Here is a 21,635-nt window from a genome sequence, read left to right as displayed (position 1 = left end):
CCGTCCATTGCGACTTTCTAGCCACACACAAATTGAAATCGTATTGCATAACAGCTGTGAATGGAAATGTGCTCATCCCTCTGGGTTATGGGAGTGAGTTTCCTTCCTTGTGTACGCCCTGGGATGCACCCATCTTTCCTTTCCGTTTCCCGCCCTCCTCCTAAATTTCTCTAACTGCCCTCCCCTTTCTAATGTGCTCTTCCTACCTCTTTTGTAAAGCCAGCGCTCACGGTCCTGTCCTGAGTCAGCCTTATCATGGAAGTGGCCAGTCTTGTTTGAACGAGGGGAGAGGTTGCCGACTCGCAACGACTACTGTCTGACTCATCAAAGAGTGAGGACTATGACTCAGAATCTAAATGCTTCGTAACCGAGCGAGCCCGACGTGTGTGTGCAAAGAAAGATGGCGAAGATAAGCAAAGTGACAATTTAATTCTCACTACACTGTGAGATTAAGAAGTTAATGTTTGACCTTTTCTTGATTGTTGCAGATGACTCGGATTAGTCTTTGCATTCTGCATAAAACTCTGGCTGTGTATTTGAGAGGCTGTGTTTGACGCACACACAAGCCAACACACTGAACCTTGTTTGGGTCAATAATGGCTGCTACAGCTTCCTGTGGTTCCCCTGGAGGCCTCATATGACTTCCTGCCATCTTGCCTGTCTTTCCTCCACCTCCCTGTCTCGCCTAGAGACTGCTGCAGGCTATATGTAGCTACAGTTTGCGTCCTCTCAGCCAGTGCTGTAAAACCTCGCATGAGGTAAAGACATTCATGTCCTCTCCTGAAATGCCACTTCATAGACACATGCATGAGAGAGGATGTCACATTTCCCAAGTTGGTGGAACTATGAGCATTTCCAGTCCACAAAGACACACCCACTCCCACTCCTATGCCAGTCACTCATTTACACAAACTCACTCACTGATCCCTCATTCCTCGTGGTTTTCATTTCATTTTCTGTATTCATGCATGTGAAGTCCACTTTTCTCACGCTTTCTACCTCTCAGCTCTGGTGTCTCCTCTCCCCTCATTACTGCACTTCATTTTTATATCCATGCACTTAGCTATTCATTTCCTGGAATGGATGTATAATGCAAACATTAGCTGGAGATTTGTTTTCCCATAGTGCTGTGACGTACAGCTCATCCTTCAGCCCTCCTTTACACCATATCCACATGGCAAATAAATATGTAAGGCTCTAACAAAGATGTTTTATCTTTTGACTTATGAAAATTAAAAATGACTTCATGTTGCCATATAGTTATCAGAAGTCCCTGATGGCTCCCAAACAGTCTTGCTTTAATTTCAGATCATCATATTATTCCTACCTTGAAATTTTGGTGTTTAAAGTTGTAGAAATGTATCCTTTTGGGACCTATGTTCATTTTATTTTGTTCTGACTAAAAATGAGTCTCATAATCTCACTTCCGCAAGTTATCATTTGAGTCAAAACCTTGCTGACTTTGTGTAATTTTAACATAAAAACTTGAGATATGACATAGCTTATTCTGACTGATTTGCACATGAGTTGCACAAAGGAGATTCCATTCATATTCTTTTTACATGTCAGAGAGCATGGTGGGATTAACAAGACATGCCCACATTGTGTCACACTATGCAAGTGCAAAGTTTGTACCGATACAAAGCCTTCATTATATCCAGATCCTTCAAAACAAAGAGCATTAGCATTCTTGAGTTTTCTTCCTTGTTCCTTGATTCCCCAAAAAAAGTGTGCCTTCTTTTTCCTGCAGCCTTTCAAGTCTTCACTGAGCATTGCCAGAGCCGGTTTTGCCAGATCTTTTGGCAGAACGAATGAGTAGAAATGTCTACCTAATGCAACTAAGATCAGCATATTCCCTTATTTCAATTACTGGTTCCCTCTGATATGACGTTATTCAGGCTAAGGTTATCGGGTGATTAGAGTAAACTGTTAATTTGTGTTAATGTCTGAATATTGCTCTGGATGTAAACATAGAACATTAGAAAGAAACTCCTGCACTTGCAGGAAACGATGGAAAAATATCATATTCCAGTTGTTACAACAAGAAGTGAAATCTGAGTCCTCTTATCTTTAGGCACTTAGATAATTGATTGATAAAGCAACAGTTTCCAAAGAACAAAATAAAGCGATGAGGAAGAGGTTCCTTTTCAAGATGGACTTGAGGTGGGTGACAATCTGCATAAATGCTGGCGAGACCAGTGACCTGTTTAAACTAGATGTTGGTGATAATAATGATACTTATAAAAGAGATTAAAATCAGAAACATCATGAAAAAATGCTCTTAAACTTATAAAACAACAGTTATTTGTAAGGACTTCCAAAAAGATTATTTTAAGTTCTCCTTTACACTCATGTTTATGCTAAAGTATGCTATGAATAAAGTATATTTCTATTTCATTCTATTCTAACATTAAGTACATACTTTACAGAAAGACAACTGAAAGCAGTTTAGAAATGCTTGGAAAGGGTGTAAAATTTAATTTATGTTAAATACAGTTCATTTGTCTGGAACTGCCATCCCTACACACAAGGCAGATACGGTCCAGACTGTTCTCATTTGTGGTTCCATGGTGGTGGAACGAGCTAACAAATGCTATCAGAGCTGGGGGGTCCCTCTCTACCTCCAATAACCTCTAGAAGACTCATCTCTCCCAAAAACATCTCCTCACCTAACACCCTAAAATGCCTCACTCACACTTCTTTACCTGCTACTCCGTCATTTTAAAAAGATCTAGTACTGAAAGCCAGAGTTCCTCTCTCGCTGCTCTGAAGTTTGTTGTTCCTCACTTGTAAGTCTCTCTGGATAAAACCATCAGCTAAATGACTAAATGTGGAAGTAATTCTTTTCTAATTAAGAACCATTAAGGCCATCTTTACATGTGTGCAGGCACAGATCATCCATTGCACCTCACTAAGCTTAATACGAATTTTACTTCACTGTCTTTGCTTTTAAAGTTTTTTGCTTCTTCTATCTTTTGTGTAAATGTTATGTCGGCGCATCAGTTCTTAGAAGACGGAAATTGAGTGTCAGAGCAGTGTAGTCTGCAGAGAACATGACAGTCAAATGTGTAACATTATTCGATTGGCAGTTCTGGAATAAATATGAAAGGATTTTGATGTGTGAACCTTTCCCTCTAAAGCAGCAGGTGTAACAATATTAGCTTTGGTTTATGTGAATTCCTGACTGTAACATGCTGGTGTATGAAGTGAGGGGCACTTTAAGCGAAGGCTGACGAAGGTGTTGGTTTTGCTTTAGAAGAATGAGAATAAAAGAGGAACTGTATATTGTTGTTTTTTTGGGTGTTCTCGAGTTATGAGCAGGGTCCACGTGATCTTGGTGCACGTTCAAAAGGTGGGGGGTTCAGATGGAGGCAGAAAACAACAGAGGGATATTGCATAACTGTAAATTGAAGTGACATGACATGAACATTCCTCCACCCTCCCCATGTCCTCAGCCTCATATTTTTCCCTTTTCTCTGCCTCAAATGCAGCCCAGCACTTCATGAACCTGACATTAACTAAATTAAACATGCCACATTTAAAATTCTCAAGAATGCTGCCACTGCTCCCTCCCTGTTTTCCTGTTCACGCTCTCATACTCAACTTCTCCATTATCCCATTCATTCCCTTGAAATCTTATATAATCGTTTAACCATAGCTTAATGGAATTCTTTAAAGAATACCCCTTCCCTGGTGCATCTGCTCCCCTAAACTGCACAACAGTCTTTCTGGGGGGCTCTGAAACTACAGAACCAATCAATATTGATTGATTTTTACCTGACTGCAAGACAACTGGCAGCTCACTTTCAGTCCTGCTGTGTTGGGTTGAAATCCACAATTGAATAACAAATGATAAACTCATCTAATTGGCTCAGAGTTGAGTTTATCGGAAACTACAGCCCAGCACAGCCTAGATAAACTGTCATCACTTTATGTTGTCTTAGTTAAAGGTTTGTCCCGTGGTAGGCAGTGGCAGTTACTGCATAGCTCTTAGTAGACCGTACCTCTTATTTAAACACATTAAAAAAAAAAAAAAAAAAAACTTTTATTTTTTTTGTAAAAGTACATATGACATTTGTTCCTTTTTTTTCACCGAAAAAAAAGTGTTTGAATGATTTGCACTTCATTGCATTCTGTTCTATTTCTGTTTTTACATCATATATTGTATTTTTTGGATATAGTGTTGTGGAATGCACATATCACATAAGCTTAAATTCTCATTTTGCTTACCTGTATGCAGCTCCTCACATTGCTCCCCTCTGTATAAAACCTTAAGTTGATGGGCTTAAGTGGAAGCAGGATGGGCTTGGGGAGAACACAAGCTGCACAGAGATCAGCTGCTGGGCTCTGCTCCCATCTGGTTAACATCCAAAGGTCTCATTCTCACCTGATTCTCACCAGCTCCCAGAATTAGTTCCTCCAAGAGCTGCAGCTTGGACAGCAGAGCTTTGACCCGTCGGCCAGGCGAAAGGCCAGTAATGAGCTGGCTTCTACGTCCTTGTTTCTGAGACTGGGGATGTGGAGAGAGGATTATGGTTGAAGTCAGAAGCGAAATCTGTAAAGATTAAAGAACACTGAGTCAGCGGTTGGATATTTAACTTTGTTCTTACAGTAGATTGTTTTCTGTTTTTTTTTTTTTGTTTTTTTTTGTTTTTTTTTTGAGTCGCAAATAATAATTGGAATCATGCTGTTGAGATAATAAGTGCTTTGACCAAAGAAAAGGAGTCTTTATTAGACCCCCTTTAAATTCGCTCCCATCAGATTTTTTTCCTTTGTTTTTCCCAAAGCCACAGTAATGCTTTTTCTGGTTATCCCAGTGAAAAGACTGGGTGAGAGATGATGTCATTCCTCCTAGTGTCAAATTCTTGGAATTTTGGCTGCTTCAGCCCACCCTGTCCAGCAGAGCGGGTGAAAACAAACCCCAGCTGGCTTAAAGGGGCCCCACCTCTGTCACCAGTGGCCATCTTCATTCTAGGGGCCCCAGGAGGCCCGTCACTTACGGCTGACGTCATGGTAGCCAAACCATTATGAGGAGATTAGTTTGAGCCTGAGCACAAAGCCCCAGCGCTACAGCCTCTCATCCTCATTTTTTTTTTCCTTTTCAATTTTTTTTAGGCTATCCATTTTCACATCCACACTTTTCTCTTTTTCAATCCCCCCTCTCTCTGTCCGTCCTTCATCTGACTCCCTCCCCTCAAGCCAAATTTATGCACCTCTCTTTTCCAAGACTTTACTTTTCTTCCCTGGCACACAGAGGCTCATTTCCTGGGCTCATATGCATTTCAAAAGGTGCAGGGGGCTCCTTGTGCTAAGCTGAAGAATTGAGTGGAGCAGCAGGGTGAATATTAAAACACTCCTCCGTCGTTAGTGGAGACGGATCTCAGCCAGACAGCGGGAAGGTTGGACAACCAAATGTCACTGTGCGAGCTCGACTCATCCAGTGATATGCAGTCATTTCTCAAATGTTTTGTTTTGTCATATGGAAGTCCTGAGGGACGGGATGATTCTATTTCTGCCAGTCTTTAATTTAAATGGTGCTGGTTTGATTTATCTTAATCATTGTTTTCTGTACATTTCTTCCTGACATTGGTATTTTAAAAAAAAAAAAGAAAAGTAAATCTGTGTGGCTAAAGCTTCTCTTGTTGTTGTTTCAGGATGAGCTGGACTTGACGGATAAGAACAGAGAGGCTATGTTTGCTCTGCCCGATGAGAAGAAATGGCAGATCTACTGCAGCAAGAAGAAGGTGAGTTGGCCCCTGTCGTGCTTTATCATACATCAGCTCTGATCTCTGGCTGGCCTTTTCTTGACTCGCTGCCTGAACCCACAGTTTAGATCTAAATGTCAGCCATGAATGTTCCTGAAAGCAGCCTCTTACATTTTAAAATCAGCTCGACCACAGAGCCAGCCGCCTTTCCAGCTTCTAATTTCTTCTTTGACGTAAACAAATGAACGTATTACGCCATTATGCATTGCACGGTGTGTTACAGCCTGTGTGTGGTACGTGCAGGATTGGTACACACTCCCTGACCCCTGTTTTAAAGCGCTCAATCTTCAAACTCTCTCCTCATATTTGAGCGTGCAGTTCCCCCACTCTGCTTAATATTTGTCATCATACCACTGTAGCTCTAGAACATTCTGGTTAGCCCTTTCTTTCACCCTTTTCCCTCAGCAAAATATATTTGACACCCCTCAGCATGTCTCTCAACAACTCCAGGCTCACTTTGTGGTCAAACATCCCCAAGGAACAGGCATTGTTCTTGGAGAAAGATGGCAATCCCCCCCCCCCCCCCCCCACTCAAAGCAAATTGAATAGGTAATCATAATGTAAAGCCTCTCCTGTTTCAATTCACTAATTTGTTTTTATTTGCCAAAGTGCGAGAATCAGACTGCTCCTTCCAAGTTAAAAGGCTTATCTTAGCTTGATGTGATATGGTCTGACATCCTTTTTAGGAGGCGTAAACACACCACTTTTTCTTTTGTGTACATGCATGCATGTCTATGCACCTGCATGTCTATAAGTTTTGTTTCCTGGCTTGTATCAAGTTACTTGGAAAAAGAAGAGAAGTGGAACTGTGGCACTTTTAGAAGGATGTCAAGGCCATGATGGAAGCTGGAATATGAGTAGAAATAATACAAGAGGAAGATGTGACCTGTCTTTTAATACATTATGATAATCAGTGTGCGCTGTTCCTTTGAATGCACTGCAAAGTATCAAAAGGGATTAGATTGTTGGCAGAGTGTGCATTTGCACATGTGAACCCACAGAAAAATTCAATAATACTCCAATATCAGTTATTGAATATCTCACAGCAACCACAGACATTTATGAGGACTGTCTGTGCTGTGGTAGAAGGTAGTGGAAACAAAATTTTGGCAACAGGCTCGGCACTTTGGAACTGTGCACGCCAGAGCTGGGTTCAGAGGTAGGATATATTAGTTTGTCATTCCTCCCCCAACTCTCCCAGTCAGAAATCATTTCCTCTGCAAAGCTAAGGTGAAAAAAAACCAGCTGTGTGTCCAGGCCAGGAAACGGGGAGCAAAACCGGGGTAACGGTGTACAGCGGAAAGCTAGAAGAAAATCCAAACAAACCCCTCATTCATGGATGGAGGTGGTATAATGGAGAATAAAAGGAAAGACAACTGGGGTGCAATATCAGATAATAACCTGCATGTGTGTGTGTGAATATGGAGACAGGAAGACATGACTACTGCCCTCACATGCACACATAAACACAAAAACCCGCATACAGTTGGAAGGAAAAAGCATGCTTGTAGTTTATTCAGACATAACACACTATTGCTCCACATAGTAGTGCCCTCTGTTGCTGAGAATCAACACATGACGGTGATTTGAATGGAGAGCAGAGGACGGCAGAATTTTCCCCTGTCAGAGACGAACACTGGCTCCCTTGTTTGCTCCAGCCGAGCGACAGCTCCAGTTGTTGTGGTTAAATAACAATTTGAAGGAGCCACAGAGGGACAAACGAACTTTGTACACCTGCAAAACAAACCGCACATAGTTTCAGCTAATACGATTCACATATTAATAAATCAGCCTTTCAGATGCATTTCTTTGTAGAACTGCAAAGGTTTCCTCACTGATTATTTGTTTAGTCATGCAATTATCCAATCAGCCAACTATGTATTGAATCATGCAGATGCAAGTCAGAAGCTTCAGTTCATGTTCAAGCTGAACATCTGAAAAAGGGAAAGATGGGCAACTGTTGAAATGGAGTTTCCACCACATGGTCACCCAACCTGCCCTGTGTCTCTAGCCAGGGCTGATGGTGGTGGTGTAACAGCATAAAGCCCTTTTCAGACATCAGATACATGCAACATGAGATACTTATGCCATTGGTCACTTTTCTGCTCAGTATTTTTCCTGCTTTCATTCAGATGTGACTGTAAAAGTAACAGGAAGCACCACAGTGCATGCGTGAAAATGGACAGAAAATAAAGTCACCATATGATCACAATTTAGTTGTCTAAAACAGGAGAAGTGGATGGAAGCAGCTGAAAAAAATATATATATATTTTAGCTTATAAAACAGTCACTGTTATATTTTTGAGAGTTTATTGGGTTTATTGTAGTTTATTGCACTACAGTAACAACTATAGTTGTATAAATTTGAGAAAAAGTAAGATTTTTGTTCTATTTGAGGACTTTCCATCTCCACCACCACTGCAGTTTATCTGATGAGAAGCTACACCGCTGCTCAGAGCTCCTTCAAGAGTTACATTCTAATAGCAACATGTCCTTTTTCCATTAAAAAGGTATACAAACCTAATAAGTAGTGGCAGGTGGGAGCAGTTGAAAATATTTACATATAATCAGACAGACGGCAGAAGCTGGAGTTCAAACTTTTTTCACTCGTTTATTTGGCGCAGCAGTTGATTATCGTAGGTAAAATCATGGAGGAGGAAAGTTTGGACAGCACTGTTATTTATCTGTTAATGTGATCTGTCCAATTCCCCAGAACAGTTTCTCATATGTTGAACTAACTTGCTGCTGCTGCATTGTGCATTGGTTAATGTGACTGCAGCTCTTCAGGCTTATCCTGCATTGAAAGTAGGAGATGTAAATAAGAAAAGGTTAAAAATCTAAAGAAACTTCGATTCACAAGCTTTTCTCAGTTTCAAAGAAGATGCGGAGGAATGCACATCAGTTGGGATGTAGACCTGGTAAAGATTGAAATTAATGTGACTCACCAGCTGTTTCTGGTCTAAGATGGCACACAATAAACTCAGATATAGTACCCTAGATTAAGTTAACACCTGAAGATTTCCCTCCATTTTCCTCTTGCGCATGTTCCCCACAGTCATTTTTTTATTTTTATTTATGTCTCCTCGTAGTTTCTCAGCATTGCGACACTATGCCGCTTAGATTATTCACTTCAAACCAGTTGATGGAAACATACCTGATTCAAGTTTCTATTTTGCGGCTTTTACATCAGATTTTCTTTGCTAATGAATGGCTACAGGTTACAGAAATGTTACTAGGTCCAACCTAGTCAGATTACGGCCATCATAGCTGATGCCAGCCAGTCAGGGCGTGAAGGCTGTCTGAATGTTGTTGTTGCACTTTACAGCCACAGTTTGACATAAATAATCCTTATTTATTCAATACATAAGCCTGAGAAAAATGGCAGCATTACTTAACGTTTAGCCTATAAGGTGCTGAATAAGCAGCATCTAATCTGGCATTGCTCTGAAGCTGGCGTACATGTTAGTAAATTGTTCCAAAACTTTGAGCTGAAATAAGCCACATAATGTCTTGCAATCTGCAGTGATTGTTTTTTTTGTAAATAATTGTGCATCTCTGATTTTAGTTATAGTCCGAGGTGTTGGATGTCAGTTTGTTTGTGAGCAGAGTGAAGTTATGGTCGTGGCAATACAAGCGAAACAGAGATGGCACGAGTAAATCTCTATATCAGGGCATTGCATTTTTGCCTGTAAGTGTGTGTGTGTGTGTGTGTGTGTGTACTTGTTTTTGCATGACTTGTTTGAGCACCCTCCAGGTAGAGAACACGATGTAACATCTAATAGCTCCTGATAATCGGTCAGAGCTGGAAGCCAAACGCGGTCTCCTGACTCCCATTAGTTGCGCTGCACTTGCACACAAACACAAGCTCGTGTTTTCAGGCCATGACCACACAGTATGCTAACTTTTTTAAAACACTGAAAAGACTACAGCACTGTTTCCAAAAATATGGGGACACTGTTCATCAGTAAATAGCACAAAGACGGCATATAAAACTGTAACTGACTTAAACTTATTGTTGTTTATTTTTTATGCTTGAAACACCTCTTAAAAAGCTTAGACGGGGACATTGGAAAAGTTGTCGAATGCTAAAAAAATGCACATAGTGGAACATCTCATAATTATTTAGGCTGATTGTCAACAGGTCAATAAAATGAATAGGCACCTCGGAGAGGTGTCTTTCATAAGTAAATATCTGGAGGGATTCTATGAGACCCATCATAAGGGGACTTCTGTGAGACCTGTGCTCATACATGTGCACGCAGTTGGTTGAAAGTAAGATGGACAAAGCTGCTTCTGCTCTATGTGTAATCTCAGTACTTTTTAAACGAGGTGAACTAAACCATCATTCACTGTCTCAGCTGCTAATGTTGGTTTGATTGACAATAATCAGCTTGAAGCTATTTGCTTCATGTTGTCATGCTGAATAACAGACTATTGCTTTTAATTTTGGTTTCAAACTGGTCATTAAATATTTCCAGCTACATTTATATTCATGAGGCCACTCTTGAATAACTGCAGGCTCTACAGTGGGTAGAGCAAGCAGGGTAGAATGATAATAACGTAGCAGCATGTGCAGATCGTCCACGCCCTGCACTGCACTGTAAGGTTGTCTACACCAAGAACAATTACTTTTATAAAAATGATAACTATAGCTGTATTTATTGTTCCAATTCAAGTCAATTACGGACTCCATACCACAGCTATGATAATGATGGAGGCAAACAATATCATTGGGACCACATTCAGCGTGATTTGATGTGTTGTAGAAAAATGAACAGCCAGTCAAAATACAGCAGAGATCCTCTTACCCTCTCCTCTGGTACTTTGTAGTCTGGCTTGTACGCAACATCCTTTCTAACTGATAGAAGAGTTAGCCCATGTCTGTCTGCACAGTTGGCGAAAATTCTGTTCTTTACAGTGAACCACATATCTGAAGCTGCAGTTATCTTCCGTTTGAAATAATCCCTTCAATTATGCTCAATTTATAAAAGGCCCTCTGCCTTGGCATACTTCACTAAGACCATGTGATGGTTCTGCATTCTTCTCTCTGTGAGAGACGACAGGAGTAAATATCCCAACAATTCAAGATAACAGCTTCTCATGACGAATTTACCAAGAATTAGGAGATTCTATCATCTACCGTCATGACAAAATTGGTGTAGAAATCTCTGTATCCAAGTGTCAATGCCAAAAAGTAAAAAAACAAACAAGGTCTAGGGATCTGCAGCCTTCTCTGGGCCCGCTGGACTTTAGTGACATGGAAAATGTCCAGTCAAACCTGGAATTCTCTTGAAGTCATAAACGCTACATCCTACGAGTTAAACCTTCCGGCTTGTTATCAGCACACAATTTAAAGCAGCGTCTGTGATAGTACAGGAGAGCATCAGTGCACATGACATCTGTAAGTTACAGAAAGGCTTTTGGAGCGCACATACTGCCATCCAGGCTACATCTTTTTTTAGGGAACAGCTTGCATATTTCAGCAACACAAACCACATTCTGAACTGAACTGAAATCCTATATCGAGAAGGAATGATGGAACATTTCACTTTCATATTTCCAGAAGTCAGTCTCTTGTTTTAAAATCACTCTGTAAGGGTTTTTTTTTAACTCAAGAGATTATGCATCCCATTTTACATCTTATATTACATGTCCGTGTCCTACCTTTTTTGGAACATGTTGCTGGCATCATGTAAAAAAAACTAGCTTATAAAAACAGCAAATTCTGTTTAAAATTGAGAGATAATGTATTTTTTTTCCATTTTTAAGTAAATTCAGTTTTTGTTCACATGGTACATTGTGTCACAGCTTCCTTGAGAACACAGCTATACATTTAAATTTTTTCTTTAAAGAAGAATTCCTGTATGTGCCCAAAGTCATTCAACCACATGCAATCCTACATATCAGATGCTGTCAGGAATGCCATTGCATAACTAAAGCTGACTGACAATACACACCTACACACTGCAGCACCTTATGTCTTCAATTATCAGCCACATGTGCTTTCTCCTCATCACTTAATGTGACCCCGGATCAGATTTCTCCTCCAGTGTGTGCAAAAACTTTTAACATTTAACTACCCGTAAAAAGACGGCAAGTGTTACATAATCTTCCAGAATTCAATATCCTGTGCATTTCCTGCCGTTCAAGGTGAGACCTTATATCCAGGCTTCAGTAGATAAATACTCCCCACAGACACATCGGCTCTTTGGAATGTCAAACAATGCTGCTCATTTCGCACATGGGAACATATTGTGGTGACAGCTTGAGCTGAGAATATGAAAATTATATTGACTTAAATTACTGCTAATGTATCTAGACGGAACAAAGTGCCATAGTAGTTGCTTGACAGCTCATGAGGTACCTCTACTTTATACAGAAGCAGTCACAATGTGAGGAATTTAGTGCACGCACTTGACATATTTCAGATTTACGACTTGGTTTCTCTGCAAAACAATCAATAAGTTGGATGAGCATCACCTCTATCATGTAAATTGCTGTGCAAAAGTGTTGAGCCACCCCAAGTATTTTTATATTTTGATTCCAGAAATGTATTTCTAATCTAATTGTTTCTTTAGTGCTCTTTTGTACTGGCTGCCTGTCACAAAGACACATCACTTGTTCCCATTTCTTTAATTGCATCTATAAAAGAACACTGACAAATATAAAATTGTATTTTTGGTCCAAAAAGGTGATTCCCAAAGAGCTATTAGCTGAAAACTTGGCATATCTCAGCATGGTGTGCAGTGTGTCCTTAAAACATTTGAGGAAACTGGACCAGTGTAGGACAAAAGAAGAAGTGTCAGGCCTAAAAAAACTATCTACAGCAGATGAACAGGATCTGAAAGTGATGTCCTTAAGAAAGAGGAAAAAATCCAGCAAAGACCTGACACAGGAGCTGAGAGATGCATCTGGACCTTCAGCTGATCCATCTGCTGTTGGCCCAAGCCTCATCAGAAATGGGCTCCATGGAAGGTTGGCTGTCAGGAAGCCGTTCCTAAGGACGGGAATAAGGATAATCTTATCTAAGTTGCTCATACCAAATATTGACCTCAGAGCATGTTAGAATTGTACAAACTCTATTTGTGTCTTATATACTGTATTTACATTTATGTTTGCATGTGTTTCAATACATTAATTCACAGTGTTTCAATGGGTCCTGTTTTCCTCGCAATATATAAAGAAATGGCGAGTGACAAGAGTTTTTGTACACATTTTACACGGCCAAATTCAAAGTTTTATTTGATTTGTATCATGATGTGACTAGAAATTAATTGATTGTTTTGATTCTGTACAACATATTTAATTATTCGCTGCAGACCTTTTGTTCCAAAATATGCAATTTTTTAAAATAAATGTAGTTTCATAAAATGTATTTCATACAGTTTAGTACTTTTTGTTGATGCGGCATATGAGGGGCCCCACATTAGAGCCAGGTCCTCCTTAAGCTTCTAGGTTGCATCTTTTTCAGAGAAGACCTTTATTATTTCAGCATTACCTAACCAAATTCCGACAGCAGGGCTCCATAGTAAGAGCCCGGGTGCTGAGATGGCCTGCCTCTAGACTTTGCCAGTTTTCTCTCGTCTTGTTTAATAAAGGGTATTCTGTTCACTCTAGCCTTTCTCTCTGGCAGTGTCATGATTTTGGACTCCTACCGAGGGTCCCCACTTTACAGCAAGGGTTACCCTGGGCCTCTCTTTGCTCATGGGAACAGAGTGTGAGGTGCTTAATAATTATTCCAATCACCAGAGAAACTGGAGTCTTCATGTAAACATGTTGGCAAATCTCTCAGTAATAATGTATAGATTCTGCTTCTACCTCAGACCCAAAACCGTTGGACTGCACATGAATAAACGGCTGTACCAAGTCGGCTACCAAAGCTAAAAGGCAGTTGTTGGAAAAGATGAAAATATGCTTTATTGTTCACAGCATGTTAATAGGGGTGTTTGCATGTGCTCTACAGGGTCATGTTGAAGCACATTTTGATCTTATCAAGGAGTCGGCGCAGCAGTCTGTAGCATATCCATTGCCCTTACTCATCATTTCAAATAGAGAGAACAAAACAAAAGAGTAAAAAACAGAAGACTGTTGCTACAACGCTTCCAAAGTGCTTCTGTTTGACTGCGGCCGGCTGAGTGGTTGGAATTCCACCCCCTATTGCTCCTGAAGCCTTGACTTGAAAGGAATATGAGCAAAGGATTCTTGCAATCTGTGAGCCCGATTATGATTGTCAGTAAAACCTCAGTGGGGGTTTGAAATCTTTAAGACGGCTTGTTACATGACAGCAGGGAAGCTGAAATATGTAATTACATTCTCTCTTTCAACAGGTGCCTCTGAAAACACAATAGCTTGCCAAACAGACAGAGAAATATGTCTGAATGCTGGTTTTAGTCAGGTATTTGGGTCTTTTGAGACAAAACATATTCCTCGGCAGGCGGTTGTAATAAGAGTAACACCTTACAGATATATACCTGATACACTGTTGGGGATTCCTGTCCTTCTTTGCTGCAACCTGGACTGTAAATCATATTTAATGTCACCAGACATGAGGAATGTGTAGTGAAAGTGTGTAATTGCTGCAACATAATGATGGGGTTGACCTTAAACTGCCGCAGCTGAACACGTGACTGGAATGTTTTCACCCTGTGGAGAACCATAAGCAGATGATAACTTTTTTTTTCTTGTAATAAGCACTTTGATACACATAAAAAACAAATACAATCTTTCCATTCATTTCCACAGTCTGCTCTTAGTACTCATTTGCTACAAGCACCGCTCAATGAAGTCTGGCTTCTTATCACAAGACTTTAATACCACTCATCAAATGTGATTAACTACCAGAATGGTTTGATAATGCCAGCAACACACAAAGAGCAAACTTAGCATCACTTCATCTCTTAGAAATTCCAGTTTAAGGATTTAAATTCAGGAAGCGTATACTCTGATATGACTAGCACTCCTGAAACAAACATTGTGTTGCCATCGTTTTTCATTTATGCCAAAACATGTTGAAAATTACAGTACTTTATTCTGGCTTGTGAAACTGCCAAAATAAATGTTTCATTGGACTCGACATGTTTCTGAAGGCGTGTCGGCGACTGTAATTTGGCTGAAGGGTCATAGAGAGGCAGTTAAGTTGTTAATCTGAGCGCCAGCATCTGTCTGGCATTCCGTCCTGAGCGTGTCGGCAGCAGAGTGGAAATGACGACCAGCTTGAAAACACAGGCTGAGCAGCACAGTGACTTCCATTGTTTTGTTTTACTTTAGCTCTTCGGCTTGCACTGGCATGTTGGCACAGAGTGCAGGGGCTCAGAAACAATGGTCATTAGAGTAACTGAAATCCACATTGACCAAACTTGTCCTCAATCCAAGACAACTGAGGCCGTTGTGGTGAATATGGCTAAACAAAAAATCAGGGCATCTGCTGATGGCGCACCTCATTTTTATGCCCACATTTGATTTAATTTTGTTACTGTAGATAATTAGAGGATTTTATGTATAGGGACAGTTCGTCTAGCTTGTTTAACAGAAACCATAATATTCTTTTGGCTTCGTGACTGCAGACATTGAAGCAGCATTTTAAAATCTGCAGGGATTGGTCGGCATAATATTGATTTTGAATCACGAAAGAGCTGATGAGCTCTTTCCGCAGTCGAAACGCCCTGGAAGTACATAAAGTTGTCATTTTATTTATTTAACAATAACAATCTCACAAATTAGATTTTATAGCAGACTTGTTATTCCAAACGTGTGCTGTCTTGGAATGTTTTCATTCCTTTGTTATCGTCCTATGCAGAATAACATCGGTGATGGCAGCAGCCACTCAGGCTCTTCCTACGGTTTCATGCAGGTTTTAGTAGCTTTATGTGCAGGCAATCTGAGCCTCTCTAATGTTTTTAAAATAACAATTGCACTCCATAAATGACAAACCAAGAAGAAAAGAAAGTATCAGGAACACTCGGGTCAGTCGTTTTCCTACCTCCCCAACATATTTACAGAAAACAAGCAGGGGTTTTGTGTTATTTGTGTGTCTTTGTTATGATGAAATATTACAACTACACTTTAAAAAAAGCTTTTATTAAAGTATTAAAATTTGAAATAATGTGGCAGTGGCACACTATAACTCCACGCAGTTCCAAGGGCAATAATATTACTCCACCAGTGCTCTGAGTCTGAGCTAAACAGAACCAGATGTGACTCAGGAACATGGTCTTTGTTTTCCCCTGTGCTGTGGTTGATCGTAGCATCACTTCCCCGGATTGGCCGCAGCAAATTGATCTCTGTCTCAGATATGTGAGGACCATTGTTCAGCACACCTCCAGTTCTTTTCTTGCTCTTTAGGAAAAAAGACGAGACGAGCAAATGGTCTAAAATATTTTTCTTTTATTATGTATTTAACTTATTTAAGTATGGAACTGAAGTGCAAAGTGGAAGGATGAAACTTGGGATCTAGAAGCTAGTGTATAGTTTTCAATAAACTGCTGTTTATTGAGCACTGTTACTTTTCAAGAACACAAAGGCCTGTTAATCTGGAGACCTAACTAGAGGTGCAGACGTGATGGATGGTACTACCAGTGACTACAGAGTCAATGTCTATGTGTGTATTCAAAGAAAATGCACAGTTTGTACTATTCTAACAAGCTTGGAAGTCAATATTTGGTCTGAGCTCCTTTATCTTTCAGCACAGCCTGAACCCTCTCAGACGAGCTTTCTGTCCTTTCTTTAAGCAGTCTTCAGGAATAGTTCTCCAGGCTTCTTGAAGGACATCCCAAAGCTCTTCTTTGGATGTCGGCTACCTCTTGTTCTGTTCACTGTCGAGATGATCCCACACTGCTTCAATAATGTTGAGGTCCGGGCTCTGGGGAGGATTCATCCCTCCATCAGACCTGTTGCCACTGATTTTCAGTCCACTTCTTGTGTCCTTTGGACCAGCTCAGCCTTTTCTCCCTGTTTCCCTTCCTTAAGAACGGCTTCTTGACAGCCATCCACTGCTCACCATGCTGAGATATGCCAAGTTTTCAGCTAATAGCTATTTGGGAATCACCTTGTTGGTAATAAAAATACAAACTGTTTTCATAGATGTAACTAAAGAAATGGGATCAAATAAAGACTTTATAATAGGTCACCAGCAACAAAGTGCCTAAAGATGGAATATATATAGTTGGTTCTTTGCAAAGTTTTCTATTATGTGAATCTACAACACTGGTTCAGTCCTTGAGTTCGGTGCCTTTTTTATGCATGAATGGTTCACAGGTCAGTGTTAAGTGAAACTAAGTTTCTTGTATTATTAATTCAAATTTGACATTTGTGTGAAAACTTTGTACTTGAAAATTGGTTGAAAATTGAAAGAATGTTCACTGTAATTATATCTTCTATCTCTGAAGACCTTCAGTGCATGTGCAGCAGACACGGTTAGCTACTTACTGGAGAACAGCTGCCTCTGAACTTACAGAGAGAAAAGCCTTGATTTGCATCAATAATCAGCACAGATACTTTCAACAACTCTTTGGTTCATAAATGATGACATATGAATTTGACAAAGTTGTTTGATACAGTTGTTGTAATCACACAATAAAGAATGAAATTAAAAAAAAACTGTAACTTTAAAGCCCACACTTTTCCTGTATCATCCATAAACTGCCACTTGCAATCACCACTGCAAATGTCAACTGAATGAGGTGTTGGCAGATTTTCACCTGATACTGATTGGTCAGGGCGAAATAACCCCAATCCAAATAAGAACGGCAAAAGTGAGTGTATTTCTGGTTTAATAAATGAACTGAAAATAAATGCAGGCTGACTCTGATTACATCCAGTTCTGGACCCTGGGTATCCGAATCCAGATTCTTGAAAATCTCACTTGTAGCTGTCAAGATATGTTACTTTAGGCCGTTAGGCATACTGGCTGAAATCCAAAACCAGTCAAGGAGCAAGAATACACACGGGCTTAATGTTTGCATTGTAGTGAATGTGATGCAAACTTCTGATTCTGGCCAGAACTGAGAAAATGAATGTGTTTCAACGTGAACTGTTTACTTAACCATAAACCATCACAGCTGCACTTCAACATTTAAAAAAATATATACTGTTTGTGTTTGACTCAGTCTCTTTCTGTTCATGTGCAGGAGCAAGAGGACCCCAACAAGCTGGCCACCAGCTGGCCCGACTACTACATAGACCGCATCAACTCCATGGCGGCTGTAAGTCAAACTCAGTTCTATTCTTTTTGTCCAAGAACCAACTCTCTCCACTTAATCCTGTACAAAAACAGTGTCTAAGATGCCTTCATAAATAGCAGCCAGATGCTGCTAATCAAATACACTCGATCAAGTGATCATCATCAAGTGTGAGCACCTTTTATAAAGAAACAGACGTTTTGGCAATTTGCTGATCTGGAGCATTCAGGTGTGTTTTAACATAATGCCAAGGAAGAAAGACATCAGTAATGATTTTAGAGAAGCAGTGATTGCTGCCCATCAATCATTGTACAGTGAGAAAAGATCATTCACAAGTAAAGAAACATTCAAGGCAGTTGTCAATCCTCCCAGGAGATATGCAATGCTCAGAGACACTGCAAACAACCCAAGAGCTACATCTCAGACTCTACAGGCATGTTAGTATGTTAAATGTTAAAATTCGTGACCGTGCAATTAGATGAAGACTGAACAAGTATGGCTTGTTTGGAAGGGTTGCAGGAGAAAGCCTCTTTCTAAAAAAGAACATGACTGTACTCCACTTTACTGAAGCATCTGACTCCTAAGAGGTCACTGTTCTCTCAGTCATTCTATCTCAAACTTCTCTCTTGGCGAACTTTTTATCGTCTCTCTGCTGACTGCTGGTTATACTCACATGACCACATTCCTTCACTGTGACCCCAGCATTCACACACACTGTGATGACAAACAGGCCATTTAGACACTCAGCAGTTCAGTGAGTGGGAATGACTGTGAGAGACTAAGAGCCCAGCCCAGATGACAGTATTCATTATTTCTAGCCAGCATGGCTGCCAATACAAACAGCATGATACCATCACAGACCTCTGTAGAGATCTCACCGTCATTTCAGATGTGCCGTTATGTGATTTTCTATTATTTAAATCGGGCAGCCACTCAAACTGCCACGTTTGCTTGTGTCAATGACCCCTGACACTGAATCCTTATTTGGACGACTTGTTGGCTCCAAAATGTTTAGAGATCATAAAAAGTGACATTTTAAGAGAAGCACTGTGACATGTAAGCATGAAATTTAGAGACAAGCAGACTCATTTTACAAGTCCAACATTCATGGATGTCTCTGCATTCCACTAAGTTGAACCAAACCAATGAGTACAACTTATAAAACAGGCCATGAATCAGATAAATTGTTCAGCTATGATTTACTCAGACCACCATTAACACGGAGTCTAAAAATAATGGCATTAATATCCGTTTATTGCCGTGGTGTTTATTTTTTCTGGCAAACACATTTGTAGTAACAGCCTGTGCTGAAGGCTGTTGTTTTCCGGCTTCTCTCAAAGGAAGAGAATGAGCTTCTGAACATCACACCAGTACAGAGCTTTTGCGTCGATGTCTGGAGAAATAGTCTTTTGCCGACAAGCTAAGACAGCTCACACACTCACACAAACAGTGTAAGTGGAGCACGCCGTAAGTTCTGATTTGTGAGCTGCCAAAAATTTGAAATCCACCAGGGCTGCAGTAGTGCCTCTGTGCTATTAGGTGTCAGACATGCTGTCAGAGGTATGCTACAGTCTTTCTTTTATACTGTATTTCCTGCTAAACTTTTCTTTTCAGTCATTCAAACATCGTCTGCTGTATGGTGCATGTAGTTTTAAAATATGGGCATTTCCTAAAACTTTCCACCAAATTTCCAGAGGTATGAAACTCCTTATCCCATGCTAGGTAACAACTAAAATGTGGTAATTACACCAAAATAACAAAGAAGTCCTGAGATGGGCGGGCAGCCTTGCAACTCTCTTTTTTAATTGTCAGTAAGGGTGTTGCTTTGGGGGGTACAGGAGTGGCGCTTCTCACTTTTCCTGAACAAAAACACACATTTAATAACTGTAACAGTTCAGGGATGTCTTGAAAGTGACGACACATGGAAACAAAGAGACAAGATTTATTGATTTGTACCTGTCTGGAAGACAGTCAGCAGCTCCTACTCCTGCTGTTTGGGGTTGATGTCCACTTAAGAATAATACTCTGATTTAATTATTTAAATAATAAATAAAGAATAAAGTGTAATACCCCCCCATTCATGCAGCCGTAGTCACATCTTGTCCCCTGGGAGGTTACTGTTCCAGTTTTTAATACACTGTAGACAAAGAGAGTAAACAAGCTACCACTAGCAATGGGAACGTCAGTGAAAATTTCCGATACTCAGGTACACTCCACACTAAAAGATGTTCAAAGGATCTTGGGCATGCCTTCAGTTATTGTTACAGCTCACAGTCCAGATTGTAAAAGCGCCAATATAAATAACTGCACTAATATCGAGGGATAAAATTTGGGCATGAGAAACAACAGAAGCTATGTGATTGACAGATGTGGCTTTGCTTGCATGAAAAGATTACAATTTAAAAATTCTCCAGTATTTTTTCTCATTCTGAAATTTTGCACAAGCAGTCTTTTGTTTGAAGTCCCCCCCCCCCGTGTTATGCTCCCTTTTCCAAACTGTTTTTCATCCCCACTACCAGTCCCCCATCTGCTCTACGCTTGTGCTGCAGACAGCATCTTCATAAGAGCTCCATTACTTCATGTCTTGGCTCATAAGCGAGCTCACAGGGGACAGACCTACAGTAGCTGAGTTATTGGATGATGTCACTTTGGCTTTGTTGGCCAGAGAGACTGCCTTACAGAAAGCATCTTGATGTTCATTCATAAAATCATGTCAGAGTCTGGAGGATATCTGCTGGCCACACAGCGATAATTCAATGTCCCTGTGACTCCGACAAGGGTTACTGTAGCTCATATGTGTCTCACCTGTTTTCCTATAAGAATAGAGCTGCAGAGTGAATTTGGGCTTTATATTGTTACACGAGATGAGAGATGAGCAGAGATCAGCCATGACATATGTGCAGCTTCATAAGCATAAAACAGCATAAAACATAAAACACAAACTATTAGTTTTTTCTCCCCTTAGTTTGATTATAAAGATAAGATTGCAACTCGTTATCAGTTGGTGTTTTGTGAGTTTAGGACATGAAAGGCTCATTGTGCACAATGTAGTGACATCTAATGGCACAAACAGTTAATTGCAACCAACTGAATAACCTGCATTAATCCCCAAATTATGGGGCCCATGAAAACTGTAAAAGTACTTCTCTTGAAGTGTTTCTCATGATTCTACTCTACTAAAAACATAGTTAAGAATATTATATTACATTCCTGTCTCCACACTGAAACTATAAAACCTAATGTTTCCTTTAGAAAAGCCTTATAAAACCTAAATGTTGTTTGAAAATAACCTAAGTCTTTTTTTAAAAACTTGACAGTCTTATTATTATTATCTAAAAACCTTTATTTTTCAGCCCCTAAAACGATTTGAAACATCAAATAAAAACCATTTGAGACGTTACTTTGGCTTTATGTTCATCAAATTACTTTTGAAAGAATAAATGATCACGTTTTCTTAGATAAAAGGCATCATATTAAAATCTAGTCACATCAGACTCTAAAGTATGAAAATGTTGCATCGGCTCTGAAAGGAATCTACAAACATGTCACGTCTGGTCTTAATGGTTTATTTAACCTTTAGCTTTGGTTTTGAATAGAATACTATTTGTTTTTACCTCATTCGTATTGAAGACATTCTCTTGAGTTGGTGCATCCGTGATCCACATGGTCCAAATTAAGATTTAGATGAGCCGCA

The 21,635-nt window shown here is 40.0% G+C and overlaps 1 protein-coding gene across 6 annotated transcripts in view; it reads left to right on the top strand.

Moving 5' to 3' along the window:
* Positions 1-21,635, top strand: part of daam2 (dishevelled associated activator of morphogenesis 2) — a 102,281-nt gene that overhangs the window by 41,808 nt on the left and 38,838 nt on the right. For all 6 annotated transcript variants that reach the window (XM_075448678.1, XM_075448679.1, XM_075448682.1 and 3 more), the window contains exons 3-4: positions 5,655-5,744; positions 17,891-17,965. In XM_075448678.1, coding sequence (XP_075304793.1) covers positions 5,655-5,744; positions 17,891-17,965 — 165 coding nt within the window. The remainder of the gene's footprint in view (positions 1-5,654; positions 5,745-17,890; positions 17,966-21,635) is intronic.

Source organism: Odontesthes bonariensis, chromosome 17 (assembly GCF_027942865.1).
Source record: "Odontesthes bonariensis isolate fOdoBon6 chromosome 17, fOdoBon6.hap1, whole genome shotgun sequence".
NCBI classification, from domain to species: Eukaryota; Metazoa; Chordata; class Actinopteri; order Atheriniformes; family Atherinopsidae; genus Odontesthes; species Odontesthes bonariensis.
The sequence above is the reverse complement of the archived record's forward strand: the minus strand, read 5'-3'. Positions and strand labels throughout refer to the sequence as shown.